The following is a 19,643-nucleotide window of genomic DNA, read 5'->3' as shown; positions in this document are numbered from 1 at the left end:
ATTCGAAACCAAGACCTTAGAGAGGGTTTGATCACTAGGGTTTGGTGGGAGGTCCACGAAACTAAGCAAGGAAGGCGAGAAGGGCTGGGAGATGAGGTCCGGCAAAGACGAGGCATCTTCCGGGAGGATTACAAAGGAGACCTTGGTGCCGGAGATGGAGGGCAAAGCATTGATGGCTTCAGAAAGTTCACTGTCGAAGGAAAAAAACCAACCGAAGAAGAATGTGGTTGTGTCCAGATAGGCACATCCTCCAACGGATCCGCCAAATAATCTATTAATTCTTCCATAACTGTCACAACCGATTTGCGTCAGCTGCCTGCAGGGGTGATGGGGCTCCCATAGTTGTAACTGCAATGGCGATAAGGGTGGGCATAATACAACTTAGCTAAATAACAAACCCTTCAACAAGACAAATGTCGCATGAGATCGTGCCCATCAAAGAAGTTTAGGTGGGTTATGGGCTATGTGACGGAAGCGGGTCTGTTACGGTGGGAAAAGATGGAATTGTACTACATCTTCTGAGCTTGACCGCAGACGGTCCTGGCATGAAAACCCTAACACCATCCTATCACGTTGATGCGTCTATTGCAAGTAGTATTGTTAATTAATATGACTAATTACCATCGATTTTATAATACTATTTGGTTTTATAATATCCTAAGGATGTTTATGTTATTTTAAAATTTATATGGAATGTGAATCATTTAGTCTTATCTATCAAGTGATTTGATTTGCTTTGGAACTATTTTTAGGTATGGGTAAATTTCATTCATGAATTGGATATCATTCATGAGTTCTAGAGAACTAAAAATACAATGAAAAAATGTTATATATATATATATTACTCTAGAATAATATCCAACCAAATGGTTCAATGGGAAGGGTAAGACATATGTAAAATATTGTAATTTCATAGTCAATCTAGGTCGTTCGTTAGGCGGATGATCTAACGGTAGAAGTTATGTTAATTTAGGGTTTTTTCCCTATAAGGCAACCCTTGGTTTATATGAGGGAAGTTTATTGCGGTTGTGTATTATTATTCTAAGCGAGAAAGAGAGAAGTGACTGTGTGAGAGCGAAGAGGAAATTACGTTGAAATTGTTGTAGGTTATATCTCTTCATTTTGTTGGACAATATAAAAGGATTCATTGTTTCTCCGTGGACGTAGCCCAAATTGGGTGAACCATATATATTTGTGCCTATCTTATTTTCTTTGTTTGTGTATTTGTGTTTCCACAATATTTTGTGTAATTCATTGATCCATTAATTTATTTCTAACATGTTCGAGTAAAATTATTAAGGAAACTATTAAGGGATTCTCATCAATTATCATGCCAAAATAATGTTGTTCAAATATATCAAACTCTTTTACTCTATTCCCAATAAGGATTCAAAATAAATCGTGATTTTTTCTAGACAAAGTTTCTTTTCTACGAACCATTTCATAACATTGCATTAGATATAGACTTTTCAAACAAAATAGTGATTGAAAATTTGTGGAATTTTAGATATCACAAATAGCATATTGATTAGGTCCCTTTTTCATTTGAAAATGCTAGCGAATATGATGATTCCCTCAAACAAGAAGTTGATGTTGAAGAATATTCTAAAGAATTATGACTTGTCTCCAATAATTTCTACAAATAGAGTCAATGTTTCATACCTTCACAATATTTTTTGGAGTCACTTTCATATATATTTTAATTGGGAACAAACTATGTTCTTAGGTGTTGTTTCAAAGAAAGTTAATAATTTTATAAGAAATTCCAATCCAGAGGTGTTATTTCTAGTAATTTAGATGGGACCAATTTTTTTTTAACATCTTCATTGTTAGAAAAAAAATGACTTTCTTTTGAGATGATTTTATGCCTTCTAATTGAAAATGAAAATTCCAATCCTCTTAAAGTGATAATTCAAGGAATTGTCAGCACAATAAAGTATCACCTACTTATTATATTTATCAAGATATTTCTAATTTGGTAGTTATTGGTATTAGGATATTTCTTTTGCTCGCTTCAATTAGTATTAGTTTTTTTAAAATACATGCAAAAAAATACACTATACCAACTAAAGGCTCTGGAACGGACTATGCATCTTACACAGGAATAGGCTCTGCATAACTTGGATATAAATCAACTTTGGTGATTGATAGGAGGGAAATTATATCGTAAATAGAAAAGGCTTTTACCCATATTTTATTTATTAAGAGGGTGAGGGCAGGACTAATGCTCGGTTGGTACTTCGGGATGGCTTCGAAGACTGACTCAATTGCTTAGGACTCACTCGCCAGGTACACTAGCTGAGATGAGAAGATAAGGCCCCGTCATAAGAAAGGGCTACTATTTTCATTTCTATCACTCTCGTACACATATTTACCAATAATTCGTGTGTTGGACACTTATCCAAGTGAACCAGATACAATAGGGTGCCCAAGGGGGTGTCCAACACTCAAGGCATGTAGCTTTCTTTATTTTTGCAGTCCCAGGAGACAATATAAAGGTTTAGGTTTCATCATTTCCATACAAACATAAATGGACTCATTAACCTAATTACAACTCGAAGGTGCAAAGCCGCTTGTTCCCTCCGGAGGCAAGGAATTTCATCATAAACTTTACCATTGCCTCATGAACCAAATTACACTCTTATCTTTTCTCCTATCTTTTCTATATCAAGGTAAACCCACAGTTGGGTCAGGGGATTTGATTTCACTGTTCCACGAAGCTAGGGAAGGTAAGCCCAAAAGGATATTAACCAACTACTATCTCGTAGCTATCATTTCACTAACATTTTGTGGGTTACATTGGTCAATTATTGCATGAAAGAAATAAACCTTTGTATCCATGTAAAATAGCATGGAATGTCTTGTGGGAAAAAAATCAACATTCTTCTCTTTCGATAAAAATATTCCACTAGGAAGGAAATGATCTAAAACAATCCTCTTTAGGAAAAAATTTAACTAATCTAACAAACACATCTCCCTTTATTAATGATTAGGATATTCCCATGTTACATATTGATATGATATTTCCTCCTACATAAAAGAGTTTCTTTCATTCAACAATGCACTTACTTCCAACAAATAATTTGGTCACCCTGCATAATAGGAAGATGCTAAAACCATTGAATTCTTTGACTATAAAACATGTTTTATAGCATAGAAAACGAAAATAATTTGTTTCCATTGATTATAATAAATTGGAATATGAGATCCTATTATGTCTTAGCCATGAGTAGGGAGCTTAAAAAATAATTCATCACCAAATGGAAAATAATTGATGGGAGAAGTGATGTCCTGTCACTAGGAGGTAAAATCCAAGGTATGTTAGTGCACTCACTTAAAGGCTACCCAACACTTTGGTTCTGAGTTGATAACATAACATTCAAGGCCCAATTACTTTTCTCCTGTTTTGCAAAGGTACAATATTGACCATTTTTAGGTTAATTATTTTACCCTATACGTAATGATTATGGGAAGCAACAATACATAAATTGAATTTTGGTGGCCATTGTACCCTCCATTGTCTCCATCGTTATAACTAGTTTTCACCAAGTGAGTACCATCCATCTGACAAGCTTGATCCCCCGTCAATTATGGCTTGCATAAAGGTTCCAATTACTTGCATTGAGTGGACAAGATGTGTAGGTTTCTAAGAACATTTACTATTCCTATTGCATGGATGTGTGGATTTCAAAGTGCTAGACACTTGTTTATAACATACTTATTACATTTCTTGCATAAATTTTTCTTGTCATATTAAATAAACGTGTGTATTTATTTGGGAAAATGAACTACATCTTCTTAACATCTCCATGCACTCAAATGAATGGGATCATAGATGTGCCTATCAATATGGTCAACCATTAGAGGAACAATATATGTGCAACTTTTCATTTGGACGAGTTTTACTAGAATCCATAATAGAAACAAAGGGAAATTGAAGCTGTATTCCATAAAAATATGATATAAAATCATCCTTGATGTCCTAGGATAGATATTTTCCTATCCAATCTGCATAAGTCAAATTCAACAACATTAGTCAAATTCATATTATTTAGATTCATTTAATTATAATTTATATGGGCTTGGTTAGTGGTCTTTACTTTTTATCATTGATTATCATTGCAAGATATCCCCATGTCACCCCACTCTCTCCACTCAAAATTCACCATCAATACATGAAAGGGACATGTGAAAGGCTTAAAACTCTAATTATTCTAGCCATCCCTCATTTCTCCTTCATCCAAAGTGGAATTGAAGCTCTAAACTAGTTTCATGTTTCAATAAAGGTTGCAAAGGTCAAAGGGAGGTGTTTGAAACTTAAGTGAAAGAAAGCATCTGCTGCGCAAGTTGGAGTTAGTTATCTTGAAGGTTTACAAGCATTAAAAAAACTAATTTAGGGGTTCTACACCATCACACTGCCATTCCAAACATACCCATTTTCTCTATTTTTCCAGGAAATTTCTGCAACCATATCAAGCATGAAAGTCTCCCACACTCTGCTACAAATTTTCTCCAAAATTGAATGTTTTTGCCATCATTTTCAAAATTGTTTTATGGTTAAACATAAATGAATTTAGAAAAACTGAAAGAGGTTGTTTCCAATAATTGGCCAAAGAAAAAAAACCTCCTTCTGTTTCTGCACAGGAATCATTTATTGCAAGCTTCAAATGCATCTTTACAATCTATTAGTCTATTTGTCAAGTTTTGGAATTTCTTGTTTTAGTTATGATGTTTGGGTGCAAATTGTGAGGAGATGGAGAAGATTTTTTGGAAAGAGAGAGAGGTCTATCTCAAGGACACTCTCACATAAAAAAAATCCTTTTGTTTTGCAACATATATCGAGATTAAGGATATATGAGCTCATCTTTGAACCCTATTTTTCCATAAAGTCAGTGCCCAATGCTATGCAATTGTTGCACAAAGATATCAATCAATTTAATCTTGGCAAATTCAAATTTTGGAACTTCTAGAAGTAATTTTATTGTTGGATAAGAGTTTATAAGCTTAAAGTCATGTAGTTTGAGTTTGAGTTTCTAAATGAATACTCCAACATGGTTGAAGTTTCTAAATTGTATTAGTATTTTCCTTTTTTTTTGCATATCAATTAAACATGCATTGTATCAAGACCATGTGATAGTCTTTGTTGGTAATGTGTTTCCTCATGTGTTGAACTTCTTTTTCTAATTTTCCATGTTATTTTACACAGATCTCAGGTTTCGTTTAACTAGTAATTGATTTAGAATTCACATTGTTGTGATTTGCATCTTATTAACTAAGCAGTTTATGTATTTCTTCTAAGTCCTTCTTCACCCTACTATACAACTAATTTAGATGAAGATATCATCACATTGTCTATCTTACCCTTGTTTTGATATAACCATACTTGTCCTTTTTCATTTAATATTACTACTAGGGTTACTCCATGCCCAATGGATGTAATTTCCCACACATACCTGCAACTCAATCAAATCAACTTGTTTCGTTGATTAACATAGCCAGCATAAGATCAAGGAGCCCTTCTCTTCCCTCTCTCTTCTCTATATCACTCTATCTCCTTGAAACTCCATCATTATCTCCCAATTTTTAGCCTTTTCTTTATCTCCCTCATCCCCTAATTATCTCTCTTCCTCTCTCCCCCATCCTTATCACCATCCCACCACCTCTTCCTCTCTCTTTGTCACTTTGTTCTCTCTCCCACATCCCTATCACCATCCCACCACCTCTTCCTCTCTCTTTGTCTCTTTGTTCTCTCTCACCCATCCCTATCACCATCCCACCACCCCTTCCACTCACTTGCTCTCTACCTTTCTCTCTCTAAGTTAACACATTTATTTTTCTATGTTTGCATTGCTACTACCTCATTATGATGGACCATCATTAACTTGCACCCAATGTTGATAAATAGGTCCTACACATTAGCTCTATTAGATAACACAAATATGAGGTTCAAAATAAGTAAGAATCCCTCACTTTTGCATATGTGTTTTTGGTTATGAAAGTTATACTCATGTGACTAAACTATACTAAGTAACTTCATTTACTAAAAATATTAAGATACCATGGCTAAAATATTCTAAAATACCATGGCTAGAAATATTCTAAAATACCATGGCTAGAAATATTTTCAAAAATGATATAGTTAGGAAATTAGGAATTATTCAGATCTGTTGCTATTTGTGGCATTCCCATCCGAGGGATATTGTTGATTACGAGCCATCAACTTTCTTTGTTCATATTCTTCCCTAAACTCTTTACTTTCATTCCACATTTTCATGAATTTTTCAACCTGTAAGGAAATGAATATGCAATTTAGTTTCTGTTTCATTTACAAGTCAGAAGGTGTAGAAGAAACCCAAATACAAACAAGGGAATACCTCAAGTCTTGACCTGTTCTCCAGGTCAGAAGCGTTGTGATTGTCCCTGTAGAAATCAAATATCGCATCATCCCTTGCAGCCCGCAGTTGAAAAGAAAGCTCATTCTGCAGGAAAGGAAGCCATTGGAATATAAATTAATGACTTCTATTCAATTAAATTGTAATATTAAATTCGAATGACATAGTTTGAAACTTACTTTCTGATATCGATGAGTGCGTAGTCGATCGAGAGATGGTGAAAGGTGGTCCATGCAAGATTTATAATGATGGAGATCTTTCTCCAGAGAGTGGATTTCTGACTCAATGTCCCGCAACGCTTTCTTCTCATTCCAAATATCTTTCAATTTCCTCTTCAAATTCCAATCTTCAACGCTCAAAACTTGTCCTCTTGATTTCTCCAGATCTTTTATCTGTTTCAGCAGGTGGTTCTCTTCTATTCGCGTATTGCGCCCTCCCTTAAATTGTGCCTCTAGTTTTCTAACCTGCACAAAAAACAAAAGAATCAAACTGTCTAGTAGAATCAAACTTCAACGTGATATTGCGCAGCAAACAACAAGGTGCCATACCGCTAGATCAATCTCGGGTTCAGATGAGGGAAGACTCTGGTTATCGCCGCCATCTTTTGGCACTCTTACATTCTTGAAATTGAAATTCAACTCTGATAATCTTTTACTTATTTCGTTGCACCGTTCCCTGATCTCTTTTTCTTCATCGACCAGAGGCTTTATTTTCTCCAGAACTTCCTTCCTCTCTGCCTGCAACAAGCCCATATAGTTATAGTTGAGTATATCAATAACAGAAAGTTTGTTTACATATCACGATATAGAATTACAGAGAAATAGTTAATAATTTTACCCTTTTGGCTCTTATGGTTTCAATTATCTGAGAGCGTTTTTTACGATATTGCGCATACTCTCTCTCGGCCTCTTTCGACTCAGACAACTCCAAAAATGGGTATGCAACAAAGTAAAATTCCTGTGGTTGGTAGGAGCTTGATTCCGCGGCCATCTCGTTTTTTTATAACTAATACAATGTTGTCAAGCTGTAGCCCAACTTTAAATCGACGAAGGTACCAAGTAAGCAGAAACGCCCTGTCTCTGATGGTGTTGTATTCGCTCAAATCCAAACAAAACTCGTTTCGAAACGCCCTGCCTTTACCGATGTGGTATTTGCTCAAATCCCGAACAATGTTTTGAAAAAGTTTGATTGAAGATTTGTTGTATTAAATATTGACAACTAACAAAACCGTGAAACGACGTACCCAAACGTCACAAGACGTGTCGGTTCGTGAGGTTATATTTTTTTTTTGAAAAAAAAAATACATACTTTCATTAAGAAAAGTAGTTACAATTACTTTGGTAGAAAAATATAGACTGTCCCATTCTTTTGGGACGGAGGCCTATCCACTATTTTCTTCGTGATATGACGGTTGTCTTTAATAATATCCACGAGTGCTTTTTAATTTAAAACATGTATCTCGCTTCTTGCGGGAACGCTAAATTATTTCAAAAAAGATATTATGTTTCATATTATTACATACACATTTTCATTCAAAACATAAAACAAAAAAATGCCTCTTATATTTGAGTGATTCGTGATCGTTGTAAGTTGTCATTTTCAAACTCTGATAACTTGATCTTCCTTCGCTCCATGCTACACTTTTCTTTTTACAAGCCATCGATTGATTGATCGATTTTGTTCTCTATATACATGATAGAAGGAGATATTTTTGAATGTCATGATCATCAATATGATCCTTTTCATCTAATTAGATAGTGATGGGTGCAAAAAGACATATCTCTTTAAGCCCCATTTAATGATGACTTTAGAATCTCCAAGGATGTCAATCTCCTTTATTTCAAGTTAGTTGGTGCAAAAGATAACTCCCCACAAAGCAAGGAGCTTCGTTGTGTTATTAGTACCAGCTCCACTAGACCAACAAAAGTGAAAAAAGTGCCTGGACTTCAAAACTATAAGCACCCCACTAGCACATGCTTTGAAAGATGATGCTCCATCAAAGAGACCCACTTGAAATTTTGACCATATATCCTTAAACAGACAACTTCTTCTAGAGATCGTTTTCCTCTTAGGCCTATCTCCATGTAATCTCAAGGAGACATGAGTCAAACGCCCATAGTGGGAAAGCGCCTAGGCAGCCGAGTCGCTAGGTAGTGCGACTAGTCGACTAGGCAAAGACGTGTAGCGGATGTATGGTCGACTCGAGTAGAATATTTTATGAATGGGTGTGTCATGTGGAGCGAACAAGTCTGGCGAACAACGCATGGGCAGGCCAACATGCAGGTGCACATGAACCGACGAGTCTCTTGAAAAAACATTAGGGAGAGAACAGTATAAGTATGGTGTGGGATGTTTGAGTGGAATCATCATCGAACCATCACACAAGAAAACAAAAAAAATAGTGCAAGCAAGTGCAAGGGAGATGAGGCATACATGTAGAGGTGTGGCATAACCGTAGGACTCAGTATTGTCAAACGGGTGTGTTTTGGGGTTCCGTAGGTTGGGTGAAGGTCGGGTCGAGTGAGTTGCAGGTCAAGCAAACAGCGGACAGACTATTTTGGTGGAATATCGTAGAGGGCCATTACACAATTGTGTGGGCAAGCGGTCAAGACAGGTGCGTTCAGAATAGTACAATGGGTTGAGTGGTCAGACAGACCGCTACCGGAAAATGCATTCAAGAGACACGACTATGCCATGGGCCAAGTTGTGATGAATGAGTAGACCACTGGGTGAATCCAAGGGTCATGGGACCTATAAGGAGTCAGTGGGCCATGGGTAGATGTAGCATGACAACAGTGAAGTGTGTAGATGGCACATGATTTATGCAAAATTCCAACACAGTGGACATAGGTCTTGGACAGGGCAGCATACAGGTAGAACATGGATGGACTACATGAAGGTTGTGAAAATTGTAAAGTTTGTAAATTTTACATTACTAAATTATAATTGATTGGGAATACTTATATTTGGGAGTTGCCCCTCCCTTATGATATGTGTGTACATTGCTGAGTTATATTTATTTCCGCTGCATGTGAAGATTAACTAATGAAAGGTAATGAAACGATTTTCATTGCATGATAACACTTAGTGAAAAATTTGTTAAGTGTTGAGTAGGTGTAGCCCATGAATTCAAGTAGTAGTGAAACAAAAAAATTTGGCAATGTTTCACCCACCTATGTGTGGTTGGAAGACTTCATTGGCATAGGGGCATGACAGTTGGTATCAGAGCCCATTTTACAGAAACGGGCTTTGACAAAGAGGCTAGAATATGACAGGCAATGGTTGCAGTTGGAATTGAAGTTGGGCATTGGGTAGTTGGTCACAATGCGACATTAGGGATTCGGTAAGGGTTAGAACCAAGCTAAACCTTGAAGTTTATGGTTGTGACACGTTCAAGGTAAATGATGATGGTAGACAATGTAGAAGAACCACAGGTGACAGGTGAATCTAGCATGAGTTCTGACACAGTTTTCATGAGCAAGATTTTGGATCCTATGGATGAGACAACTTTTAAGATAAGTGCATTGGAAGCTGAGAATGTTGAACTTAGAGATCATTTCACGAATCAGGAAGAGGACCATGAGAACCTCAAGGTACAATATGAGTATCTTGAATGGTAGTATGGAGAAACTGCGAGTGAAGTCAAGAACTTTGAAATTATGAAGGATTAAGGATTAGAAGAGATCACAAAGCTACAAAAGTGTCTTGATGAGGCTCTCAATGAGATTTCTATCTCGAAGAAGGCAGTAGAGTAGGGACCAGTTGGAGGAGCCACCCACACCAAAATCAAGGAACCTGATTCTTATGATGCAGTGAGAAGCGCAAAGACACTTGGAAATGTTTTATGGGATATGGAGCAATACTTGGAATGCTTGGGGATTTCTAATGAAGAGGCCAAGGTGAAGGCAGCTTCTCAATTCTTTACAAATGATGCCAAGATGTGGTGGAGAAGGAAAGTATACCAGGCTGCTCATGGTTATGCTGAGGACATATCTACTTGGGAAGAAATGAAGGAAGCATTACAAACTCATTTTAGCCCACAAGATGATATTTGGGATGCAAGGACAAACATTAAGTACACTGAAAAAAAGGGAGTCTGCAGGCATGTCAATGGGAATTTGCAAGTGCGGTCTTAGAACTACCTAATATGGAAGAGAAGGACAAGGTGTTCAACTTCATCGTTGGATTGAAACAACGTTGTCCAACAGCAGCCCAAACTTTAATGGGATGAAGGTACCAAGTAAGCAGAAATGCCCTGCCTCTGATGGTGTTGTATTCACTCAAATCCAAACAAAATCATTTCGAAATGCCCTGGCTTTACTGATGCTATATTTTCTCAAATCTGGAACAATGGTTTGGAAACGTTGGTTAAAGATTTGTTGTATTAAATATTGAAAACTACCAAAACTGCAAAACGACGTACACAAACGTCACAAAATGTGTCGGTCCTGATTCAGCAAGAGCCATAGTGGGAAAGCGCCTAGGCAGCCGAGTCGCCAGGTAGTGCGACTAGCCGGCTAGGCAAAGACGTGTAGCGGATGTATGGTCGACTCGAGTAGAATATTTTATGAATGGGTGTGTCATGTGGAGCGAACAAGTCTGGCGAACAACGCATGGGCAGGCCAACATGCAGGTGCACATGAACCGACGAGTCTCTTGAAAAAACATTAGGGAGAGAACCGTATAAGTATGGTGTGGGATGTTGTAGTGGAATCATCATCGAACCATCACACAAGAAAACAAAAAAAATAGTGCAAGCAAGTGCAAGGGAGATGAGGCATACATGCAGAGGTGTGGCATAACCGAAGGACTCAGTATTGTCAAACGGGTGTGTTTTGGGGTTCCGTAGGTTGGGTGAAGGTCGGGTCGAGTGAGTTGCAGGTCAAGCAAACCACGGACAGACTATTTTGGTGGAATATCGTAGAGGGCCATTACACAATTGTGTGGGCAAGCGGTCAAGACAGGTGCGTTCAGAATAGTACAATGGGTTGAGTGGTCAGACAGACCGCTATCGGAAAATGCATTCAAGAGACACGACTATGCCATGGGCCAAGTTGTGATGAATGAGTAGACCACTGGGTGAATCCAAGGGTCATGGGACCTATAAGGAGTCAGTGGGCCATGGGTAGATGTAGCATGACAACAGTGAAGTGTGCAGATGGCACATGATTTATGCAGAATTCCAACACAGTGGACATAGGTCTTGGACAGGGCATCATACAGGTAGAACATGGATGGACTACATGAAGGTTGTGAAAATTGTAAAGTTTGTAAATTTTACATTACTAAATTATAATTGATTGGGAATACTTATATTTGGGAGTTGCCCCTCCCTTATGATATGTGTGTACATTGCTGAGTTATATTTATTTCCGCTGCATGTGAAGATTAACTAATGAAAGATAATGAAACGATTTTCATTGCATGATAACACTTAGTGAAAAATTTGTTAAGTGTTGAGTAGGTGTAGCCCATGAATTCAAGTAGTAGTGAAACAAAAAAATTTGGCAATGTTTCACCCACCTATGTGTGGTTGGAAGACTTCATTGGCATAGGGGCATGACAGTTGGTATCAGAGCCCATTTTACAGAAAGGGGCTTTGACAAAGAGGCTAGAATATGACAGGCAATGGTTGCAGTTGGAATTGAAGTTGGGCATTGGGTAGTTGGTCACAATGCGACATTAGGGATTCGGTAAGGGTTAGAACCAAGCTAAACCTTGAAGTTTATGGTTGTGACGCGTTCAAGGTAAATGATGATGGTATACAATGTAGAAGAACCACAGGTGACAGGTGAATCTAGCATGAGTTCTGACACAATTTTCATGAGCAAGATTTTGGATCCTATGGATGAGACAAATTTTAAGATAAGTGCATTGGAAGCTGAGAATGTTGAACTTAGAGATCATTTCACGAATCAGGAAGTGGACCATGAGAACCTCAAGGTACGATATGAGTATCTTGAATGGTAGTATGGAGAAACTGCGAGGGAAGTCAAGAACTTTGAAATTATGAAGGATTAAGGATTAGAAGAGATCACAAAGCTACAAAAGTGTCTTGATGAGGCTCTCAATGAGATTTCTATCTCGAAGAAGGCAGTAGAGTAGGGACCAGTTGGAGGAGCTACCCACACCAAAATCAAGGAACCTGATTCTTATGATGGAGTGAGAAGCGCAAAGACACTTGGAAATGTTTTATGGGATATGGAGCAATACTTGGAATGCTTGGGGATTTCTAATGAAGAGGCCAAGGTGAAGGCAGCTTCTCAATTCTTTACAGATGATGCCAAGATGTGGTGGAGAAGGAAAGTAGACCAGGCTGCTCATGGTTATGCTGAGGACATATCTACTTGGGAAGAAATGAAGGAAGCATTACAAACTCATTTTAGCCCACAAGATGATATTTGGGATGCAAGGACAAACATTAAGTACACTGAAAAAAAGGGAGTCTGCAGGCATGTCAATGGGAATTTGCAAGTGCGGTCTTAGAACTACCTAATATGGAAGAGAAGGACAAGGTGTTCAACTTCATCGTTGGATTGAAACAACGTTGTCCAACAGAAGCCCAAACTTTAATGGGATGAAGGTACCAAGTAAGCAGAAATGCCCTGCCTCTGATGGTGTTGTATTCGCTCAAATCCAAACAAAATCATTTCGAAATGCCCTGGCTTTACTGATGCTATATTTTCTCAAATCTAGAACAATGGTTTGGAAACGTTGGTTGAAGATTTGTTGTATTAAATATTGAAAACTAGCAAAACTGCAAAATGACGTACACAAACGTCACAAAATGTGTCGGTCCTGATTCAGCAAGAGCCATGAGATTATATTTTTTTCTTTAAGAAAAAAAACATACATACTTTCATTAGAAAAAAGGTAGTTACAATTACTTTGGTAGAAAAATATATTGTCCCATTCTTTTGTAACAGAGGCCAATCCACTATTTTCTTCGTGATATGACTATTGTCTTTAACAATATAAATGAGTGCTTTTTAATTTAAAACATGTATCTCAGTTCTTCCAGGAGGCTAAATTACATCAAAAAAGATATTATGTTTCATATTATTACATACACATTTTCAGTCAAAACTTAAAAAAAAAATGCCTGTTATATTTGAATGATTGGTGACCGCTGTATGTTGTCATTTTAAAACTCTGAGAACTTGATCTTCCCCAGATCCATGCTACACCATTCTTTTTACAGGCCATCTTTTACCTAATTGCTTTTGCTCTATATATACATGATAGAAGGAGATCTTCTTGAGTGTCATGATCATCAATATGATCCATTTCATCTAATTAGATAGTGATGGATGCAGAAAGACAAATCTCCTTAAGCCCCAATCAATGATGATTTTAGAATCTCCAAGGAGATCAATCTCCTCTATTTCAAGCGAGTTGGTGCAAAAGATGACTCCCCACAGAGAAAGGAGCTTCACTTTGTTATTATTACCATCTCCACTAGACCAACAAAAGTGGAAAAAGTGCGTGGACTTCAAAACTATAAGCACCCCACTAGCACACACTTTAATGATGCTCCATCAAAGAGACCCACTAGAAATGTTGACCATATATCCTTAAAAAGACAACTTCTTCTAGATATCATTTCTATCTTAGGCCTCTCTCCATGTAATAGGCCACCACCATAAGGCATGTTCTCCTTATGACAGGCTTGATTTGATAAAAAATCCAAGCATTCCTTGCCCTTCATATGCCCCACATAATGTAGAAAGGAAAACTTTTGTGCTCCTTAAAATCCTTAAACCATATTGTGAGACAATCTCCCTAAACCAAACTTAGGCCGCAAATGAGCAGGTGAGAAAGAGATGCCTTGAGCCTTCTAGTTGTACCCTACACAGTTCGCAACATCCAAGGCCATAGAAACCTCTTCTTAATCAGTTTTCCCATGTTAAGGCCTTATTGTAGACAACCAACCATATAAATCACTTCAATTTGAGTGGGATGTCCCATTTCCATGCCTTTTGGAAACATAACTCTCTGTTATCAGAATTTGTATCCATGCAAATACGTGAATAAATGTCTATGACTCAGATTTGTTCTTTAAATATATTTCCATCCTAGCACTATCTATACTCATGCTCTGACAAAATGATTCCTACAAGAGAAAACTATAGCTTATACTAATCCCATTCCTCTTTTAAAGTCCCTGAGAGGCCAATTTTCCCCGCCCCTAACCATGCATTCAATCCAAAATGGGATTGTGCACCACATAAATTTGATTCAAATAAGAAATACCATTGTTATGCAATAAACTCAGCAATTGAAGAGACGAATGAGTTATATCTCTCATACCTTGTATGGAAGAAAATCCGATCTTTACCCTCGACCTTGAGCCTACCTCTGACCTCAAATTGCCCAAAAATCTATGTTTAATCTTCATCATACTCCTTGCCCCTACGTTGATCCAACTTACCACCGGTTAATTTTTGAGATATTTAGCTCTAATAAATCGTTGCCAAATTCCATCACTGTTTAATGTCCTCCACAAATCTTTAACAAGAAGAGCCACATTGAAATGTGGATCTTTAGTATCCCATCCTCCAACTTCTACCATCCTTGTTAACACCTCAAATTTGACCAAATGGAATTTTTCAACACTGCCATGGCCTAGGCTCTAACTAATGCACTTTATTTATTCTATTTTAAATTAATTTATTAAAAAAAATCAAGTTATATTTTTTAATTCACCTATAACTTATATCCTATATTTTTAGGTCCATCTCCTTCAACAATCTTATTGGTGATTTGTGCTAAAAAAAAGATCAGTTTCAAATAAGTGATGATGGCATACATTATGTCAGGGCCTCTAGTTGCCCAGTGCCCAAGAGAGTTGAAAAATCGACGCCCTCGATTAAAGGTGTATGGGTCTGCCCAAGATGTGTGACAGACACTCGTGTTTGGTTAAAGGCAACTCCGATGTTGGCATTTGGTTCAAGGCGACTTGGAGGTGGATGTTCGGTTATGTGCGACCTCACTGCCAGTTAAAGGCACACATTGGGTGTAGCGACCAGTTAAGTGCGATGGATGGGCAAGCACATGTAGTTGGCGCACCATGATCGGCCGACACCCACTCGACTAGACTTGTGACCAAAGTAAGGAGGCGACATGGGTGAGATGAGTCGGATGCCCAAGGTGGGCAAGTGCCTGGGCGGCAGAGTCGCTAAGTGGTGCGACTGCTCGACTGGGAAAAGATGTGTAGTGGAGGTATGGTCGGATCAGGCAGAATATTTTATGAATGGGTGTGTCATGTGGAGTGTACAAGTTGGGAGGGCGACGCATGGGCAGGCCGGCTCATAGGTGGACATGAACTGACGAATCTCTTGGAAAAACAATGGGGAGAGAACCATATAATTATGGCATGGGATGTTTGAGTGGGATCATCATCAAACCATCACACAAGAAAACACAAAAAATAGTGCAAGAAAGTGCAAGGGAGATGAGGCATACGTATAGAGGTGTGGCACGACCGCAAGACAGTATTTTCGAACGGGTGTGTTTTTGGGTTTCGTAGGTTGGGTGAAGGTTGGGTTAGGCGAGTTGCAAGTCAGGAAGACTGTGGGCAGACTATGTTGGTGGAACATTGTAAAGGGTCGTTGCACGATTATGTGTGCAGACATTGACGACAGGTGTGTTCAAAATAGTACAACAGACTGAATGGTCAAATAGATTGCCACTGGAAAACACGTTTAGGAGACAAGACTATGCCCTGGGCCAAGTTGCGATGAATGAGTAGACCACTGGGTGAATCCAAGGGTCATGGGACCTATAAGGAGTCAGTGGATCGTGGGTAGAGGTAGCACGACAATATGCAAGTGTGCGTATGGCACACAATTTGTGAATAATTTCAGCAGGGTGGACGTAGGTCGTGTACAGGGCAGCATACATGCAAAACATGCACAGACTATGCGAAGGTTGTGAAAATTGTAAAGTTTGTAAATTGTACATTACTAAATTATAATTGATTGGTCAAACTTATATTTGGGAGTTGCACCTCCCTTATGATATGTGTGTACATTGTTGAGTTATATTTATTTCTGTTGCATGTGAAGATTAACTAATGAAAGATAAATGAAATGATTTTTGCTGCATGATAACACTTAGTGAAAAATTTGTTAAGTGTTGAGTAGGCGTAGCCCTTGAATTCAAGTAGTAGTGGAACAAAAAAATTCAGCAGTGTTGCACCGACCTATGTGTGGTTGGAAGACATCGTTGGCATAGGGGCGTGACAGTTGGTATCAAAGCCCATTTTGTAGAAAGAGGCTTTGACAAAGAGGGAGGAATATGGCAGGCAGTGGTTGCAGTTGGTATTGAAGTTGGGCATTGTGTAGTTAGTCATAGTGCGACATTAGGGATTTGGCAAGGGTTAGGACCAAGTTGAATGTTGAAGTGTATGGTTGTGACACGTTCGAGGGCAAAGCTGATTGCAGACAATGTAGAAGAACCACAGGTGACAGGTGAATCTAGCATGAGTGTTATCGGGAAATCTAGTGTCTATTCAGAACTACTAGTCCCACTAAGACGGGTAGCTATCTTAGAAACAAACAGATTAAAGTTACTTGTTTTTCCTTTACAAGAGAGAGATGAGAAAGAAGCAGAGAGTACCAACCTCAGTCTTCCACTTGGCTCCTTGCTTGTTTCCTTTCCCCTTTGACGGAATCTCGCCATTGCTTCCTTACTTGTCCCGCTTCAAAGAGCACCTGTAGATTCACAGCAGCATAATACCATCAAAGCATAGAGATCTTTCACTGTAAACAATATAGGATCAGATATATATTGACCATACAAATGCATATATCAACACAATATTCAGAGATACACAGGAATATGGAGGAAAACTCGAATAGCTTTATTAGTAAAAGTAGTAGAAGAAAGGATTACAACCACTTGGCCTGACCCAACGCCATCCTCCCAGCTTGAAAGCCCTCTTCACCTCACACAAAGCAAGATCACCCAACAATGTCTTCAAAGAGAAACCAGCAGCACCTCTTTGGAAATTACCAAATTCCAACCTCTGGATCTCTTGGATGAGGGATCCATTTATAGATATTGGCAGGGGGGTGAGTCAGCTTCTAGGATTTTTGTTAGTGTCATCTCTCTGATAGTTCTTGGTTCCACTTGGAGATTTCATTGATCTCTTACTCATCCCTGGGTGAATTCTGAGAAGCAAGTGTCATATGAGAAGTTTATAGAAGATTCCTTGATCATCCACTTAGCAAACTGTCTCTGCCATTTGTCTATTCTCACTCATCACACCCTACAAAAGGACTTTTCAGTATGCATCGCACCTCTCGTGTGTACAAGGTGAGATGCATCGCACCCTAGGCATGGAGCAGGTGAGATGATCCAATTTTGACCAGTTCTGAGCAGTTTTTCAAGGAGAACTTCTGGGAGAGGATGTAATCAGCTGACCTTGCTCCTTTAGGGTATGAAACAACACTTTTAGGGACTTAGAAGCCCTTGTTTTATGGACATATGTGATTGGGGTTGGAGTGCCCAAATATGTCTATAACAGTTTCCCCCTAAAGCATGAGGTCGTAAATCTTTTGATGTCGGGTGAAATGCTTTATAATGAGGATCCAAGTTTTTTCGCACTGGAAGGTGACCTATAATAAGATACAATAAAATAAATTATCTTCATAATATTTTCACGATCTAGATGAGGTGGGCATTCCCATGCTCAGCTTTGATAAATTCATTTTCATGTACATAGGACAGAAAATCGTCTATGTACAAACTAATGATTCTAGTAGAGCCATCATCCCTTAGTTTGGATGATTATCTGTTCAGCAATGATGTACATTTGATGTTTTTATTTTCCTAAATATATCATAGCCCGAATGGATGAAACTAGATCCGGGGTCTTCAAAACTCGTCCAATCTTCGCCAGAAAGTACAAGTCGATCCATGTGAAAAGATGTTCTAATGTCAAACATGGAAGGACATCGCTTGATTACCATCTAATGATGTGAGTTGTTAACAGGCGTGAGAGGAATCACCGATAATGATGATGACCCTCAAGGTACTGCAGTACAATTCACGTGGTGCGAATATATGAGTTGATGTCAAACACCATGCAAAATCTTTCGGTCGAAGGCCATTAGTGTAAACTTGTCGCCAGAAGCGAGAAACTTGCCATTGAGGCATGCAAGCTTCAAATTACTGGAAGGGTTGTCCCTAGGTCATCTTCTTGGATAATGAGCTGATGTCGACAAGAAGTGACCCGTCGTAGGAGGGCATTAATGGATCCCACATCTATGACACGGAACGGAGCAAATGATTTTATGGAGGTGAAAATGATCTGATGATACAAGGTTCAGGGTGGCATTCATGAAAGAATGAAGCGTGAAGTTATTGTAGCGGATGAGACACAAGCTGGGTAGGTGAATTCTCTAAGAAACTTCTCTTGAACATATTGGTGACACTGAAATGGATTGGTAGCATTAACCCCAAAAGTGGATGGTACGATGGACCAATGGTGGCATGACCGGTTAACGGAATAACCCAACCCGGCTCAATCATGGTGATGGAGTGAAACTGTCATGTTCAAGAGTGACCTACTACCAATAAAGTTTCTTAAAGTTTTCTTCCCAATTTTCCCCAATCATTTTTTACCAGTACCTCTTTATTTTTGTCAAGCTTGAGGAGGATAACCTATACTTGTTCTATAATTTTCCCTTCGGGCAAACCCGTCACTATGTTTTAACGAGCCTAGCAACAGTGAAACTTGCTCTTGTCTGAATGGACAAGTTTGTCGCTATTGTTTTAATGAGTTTAACAACAAGGATAGCTCGGTCCTTTTCAATTTTAGAGAGTCTGAAAAGCGACGGAAAGAAGACTCCAATATCCCTTTTTCGTAATATAATCCCTTAAGTCCGAAAAAGTATAAAACAATGAGAAAGGGATGACTTTTTGATAGTTTTAACGAGCCGAACAAGACAAACGCTCGATCTTTTTGTGTAATAATCCCTCAGGTCCAAAAAGATTAAAATCTAGAGGAGGGATGGCACTTCCAATCACTTTAATGAGCTGGAGAGGCCAATTGCTCAACAATCTTTTCATATTTTACAAGTCAGATGAAAAGAACTTAAAGGAGACTCATTTTTTGAGGAATGAGTGATGTTTTCAGATAGCAGCTGGTTCCAGGTAAGGTTTGGAACTTTCCAATCACGACAGTGTAAAGAAGGTGGCTAATAGGATCACCCATCACAGTTGTTCCTCAAAAGGGGTAAACAA

General features: G+C 38.4%; 1 protein-coding gene across 1 annotated transcript; it reads right to left on the bottom strand.

The window, feature by feature from the left end:
* Nucleotides 1-6,154: 6,154 nt before the first annotated feature.
* LOC149203417 (proton pump-interactor BIP103-like) lies at nt 6,155-7,382 on the bottom strand. Its single transcript, XM_089401869.1, has 5 exons — nt 7,230-7,382; nt 6,941-7,129; nt 6,572-6,856; nt 6,375-6,479; nt 6,155-6,286 (listed from the first exon to the last, which is right to left on the bottom strand). Exons 1-5 carry the CDS (start codon nt 7,380-7,382, stop codon nt 6,155-6,157), a joined length of 864 nt encoding a protein of 287 aa, XP_089257995.1.
* Between the last annotated feature and the right edge of the window lie 12,261 nt (nt 7,383-19,643).

The sequence above is a fragment of the Pinus tabuliformis genome, chromosome 2_1 (assembly GCF_031772625.1).
Source record: "Pinus tabuliformis cultivar Carrire ecotype Pingquan chromosome 2_1, CPIR1, whole genome shotgun sequence".
NCBI classification, from domain to species: domain Eukaryota; kingdom Viridiplantae; phylum Streptophyta; class Pinopsida; order Pinales; family Pinaceae; genus Pinus; species Pinus tabuliformis.
This window is presented reverse-complemented; position numbering and strand designations above follow the sequence as displayed.

Coding starts and splice junctions, on each gene's coding strand:
- LOC149203417 (XM_089401869.1), bottom strand. CDS start 7,382: ATGGCCGCGGAATCAAGCTCCTACCAACCACAGGAATTTTACTTTGTT. Junction 6,857..6,940: donor AACCCGAGATTGATCTAGCG/GTATGGCACCTT, acceptor TTTTTTGTGCAG/GTTAGAAAACTAGAGGCACA. Junction 6,480..6,571: donor GCACTCATCGATATCAGAAA/GTAAGTTTCAAA, acceptor CCTTTCCTGCAG/AATGAGCTTTCTTTTCAACT.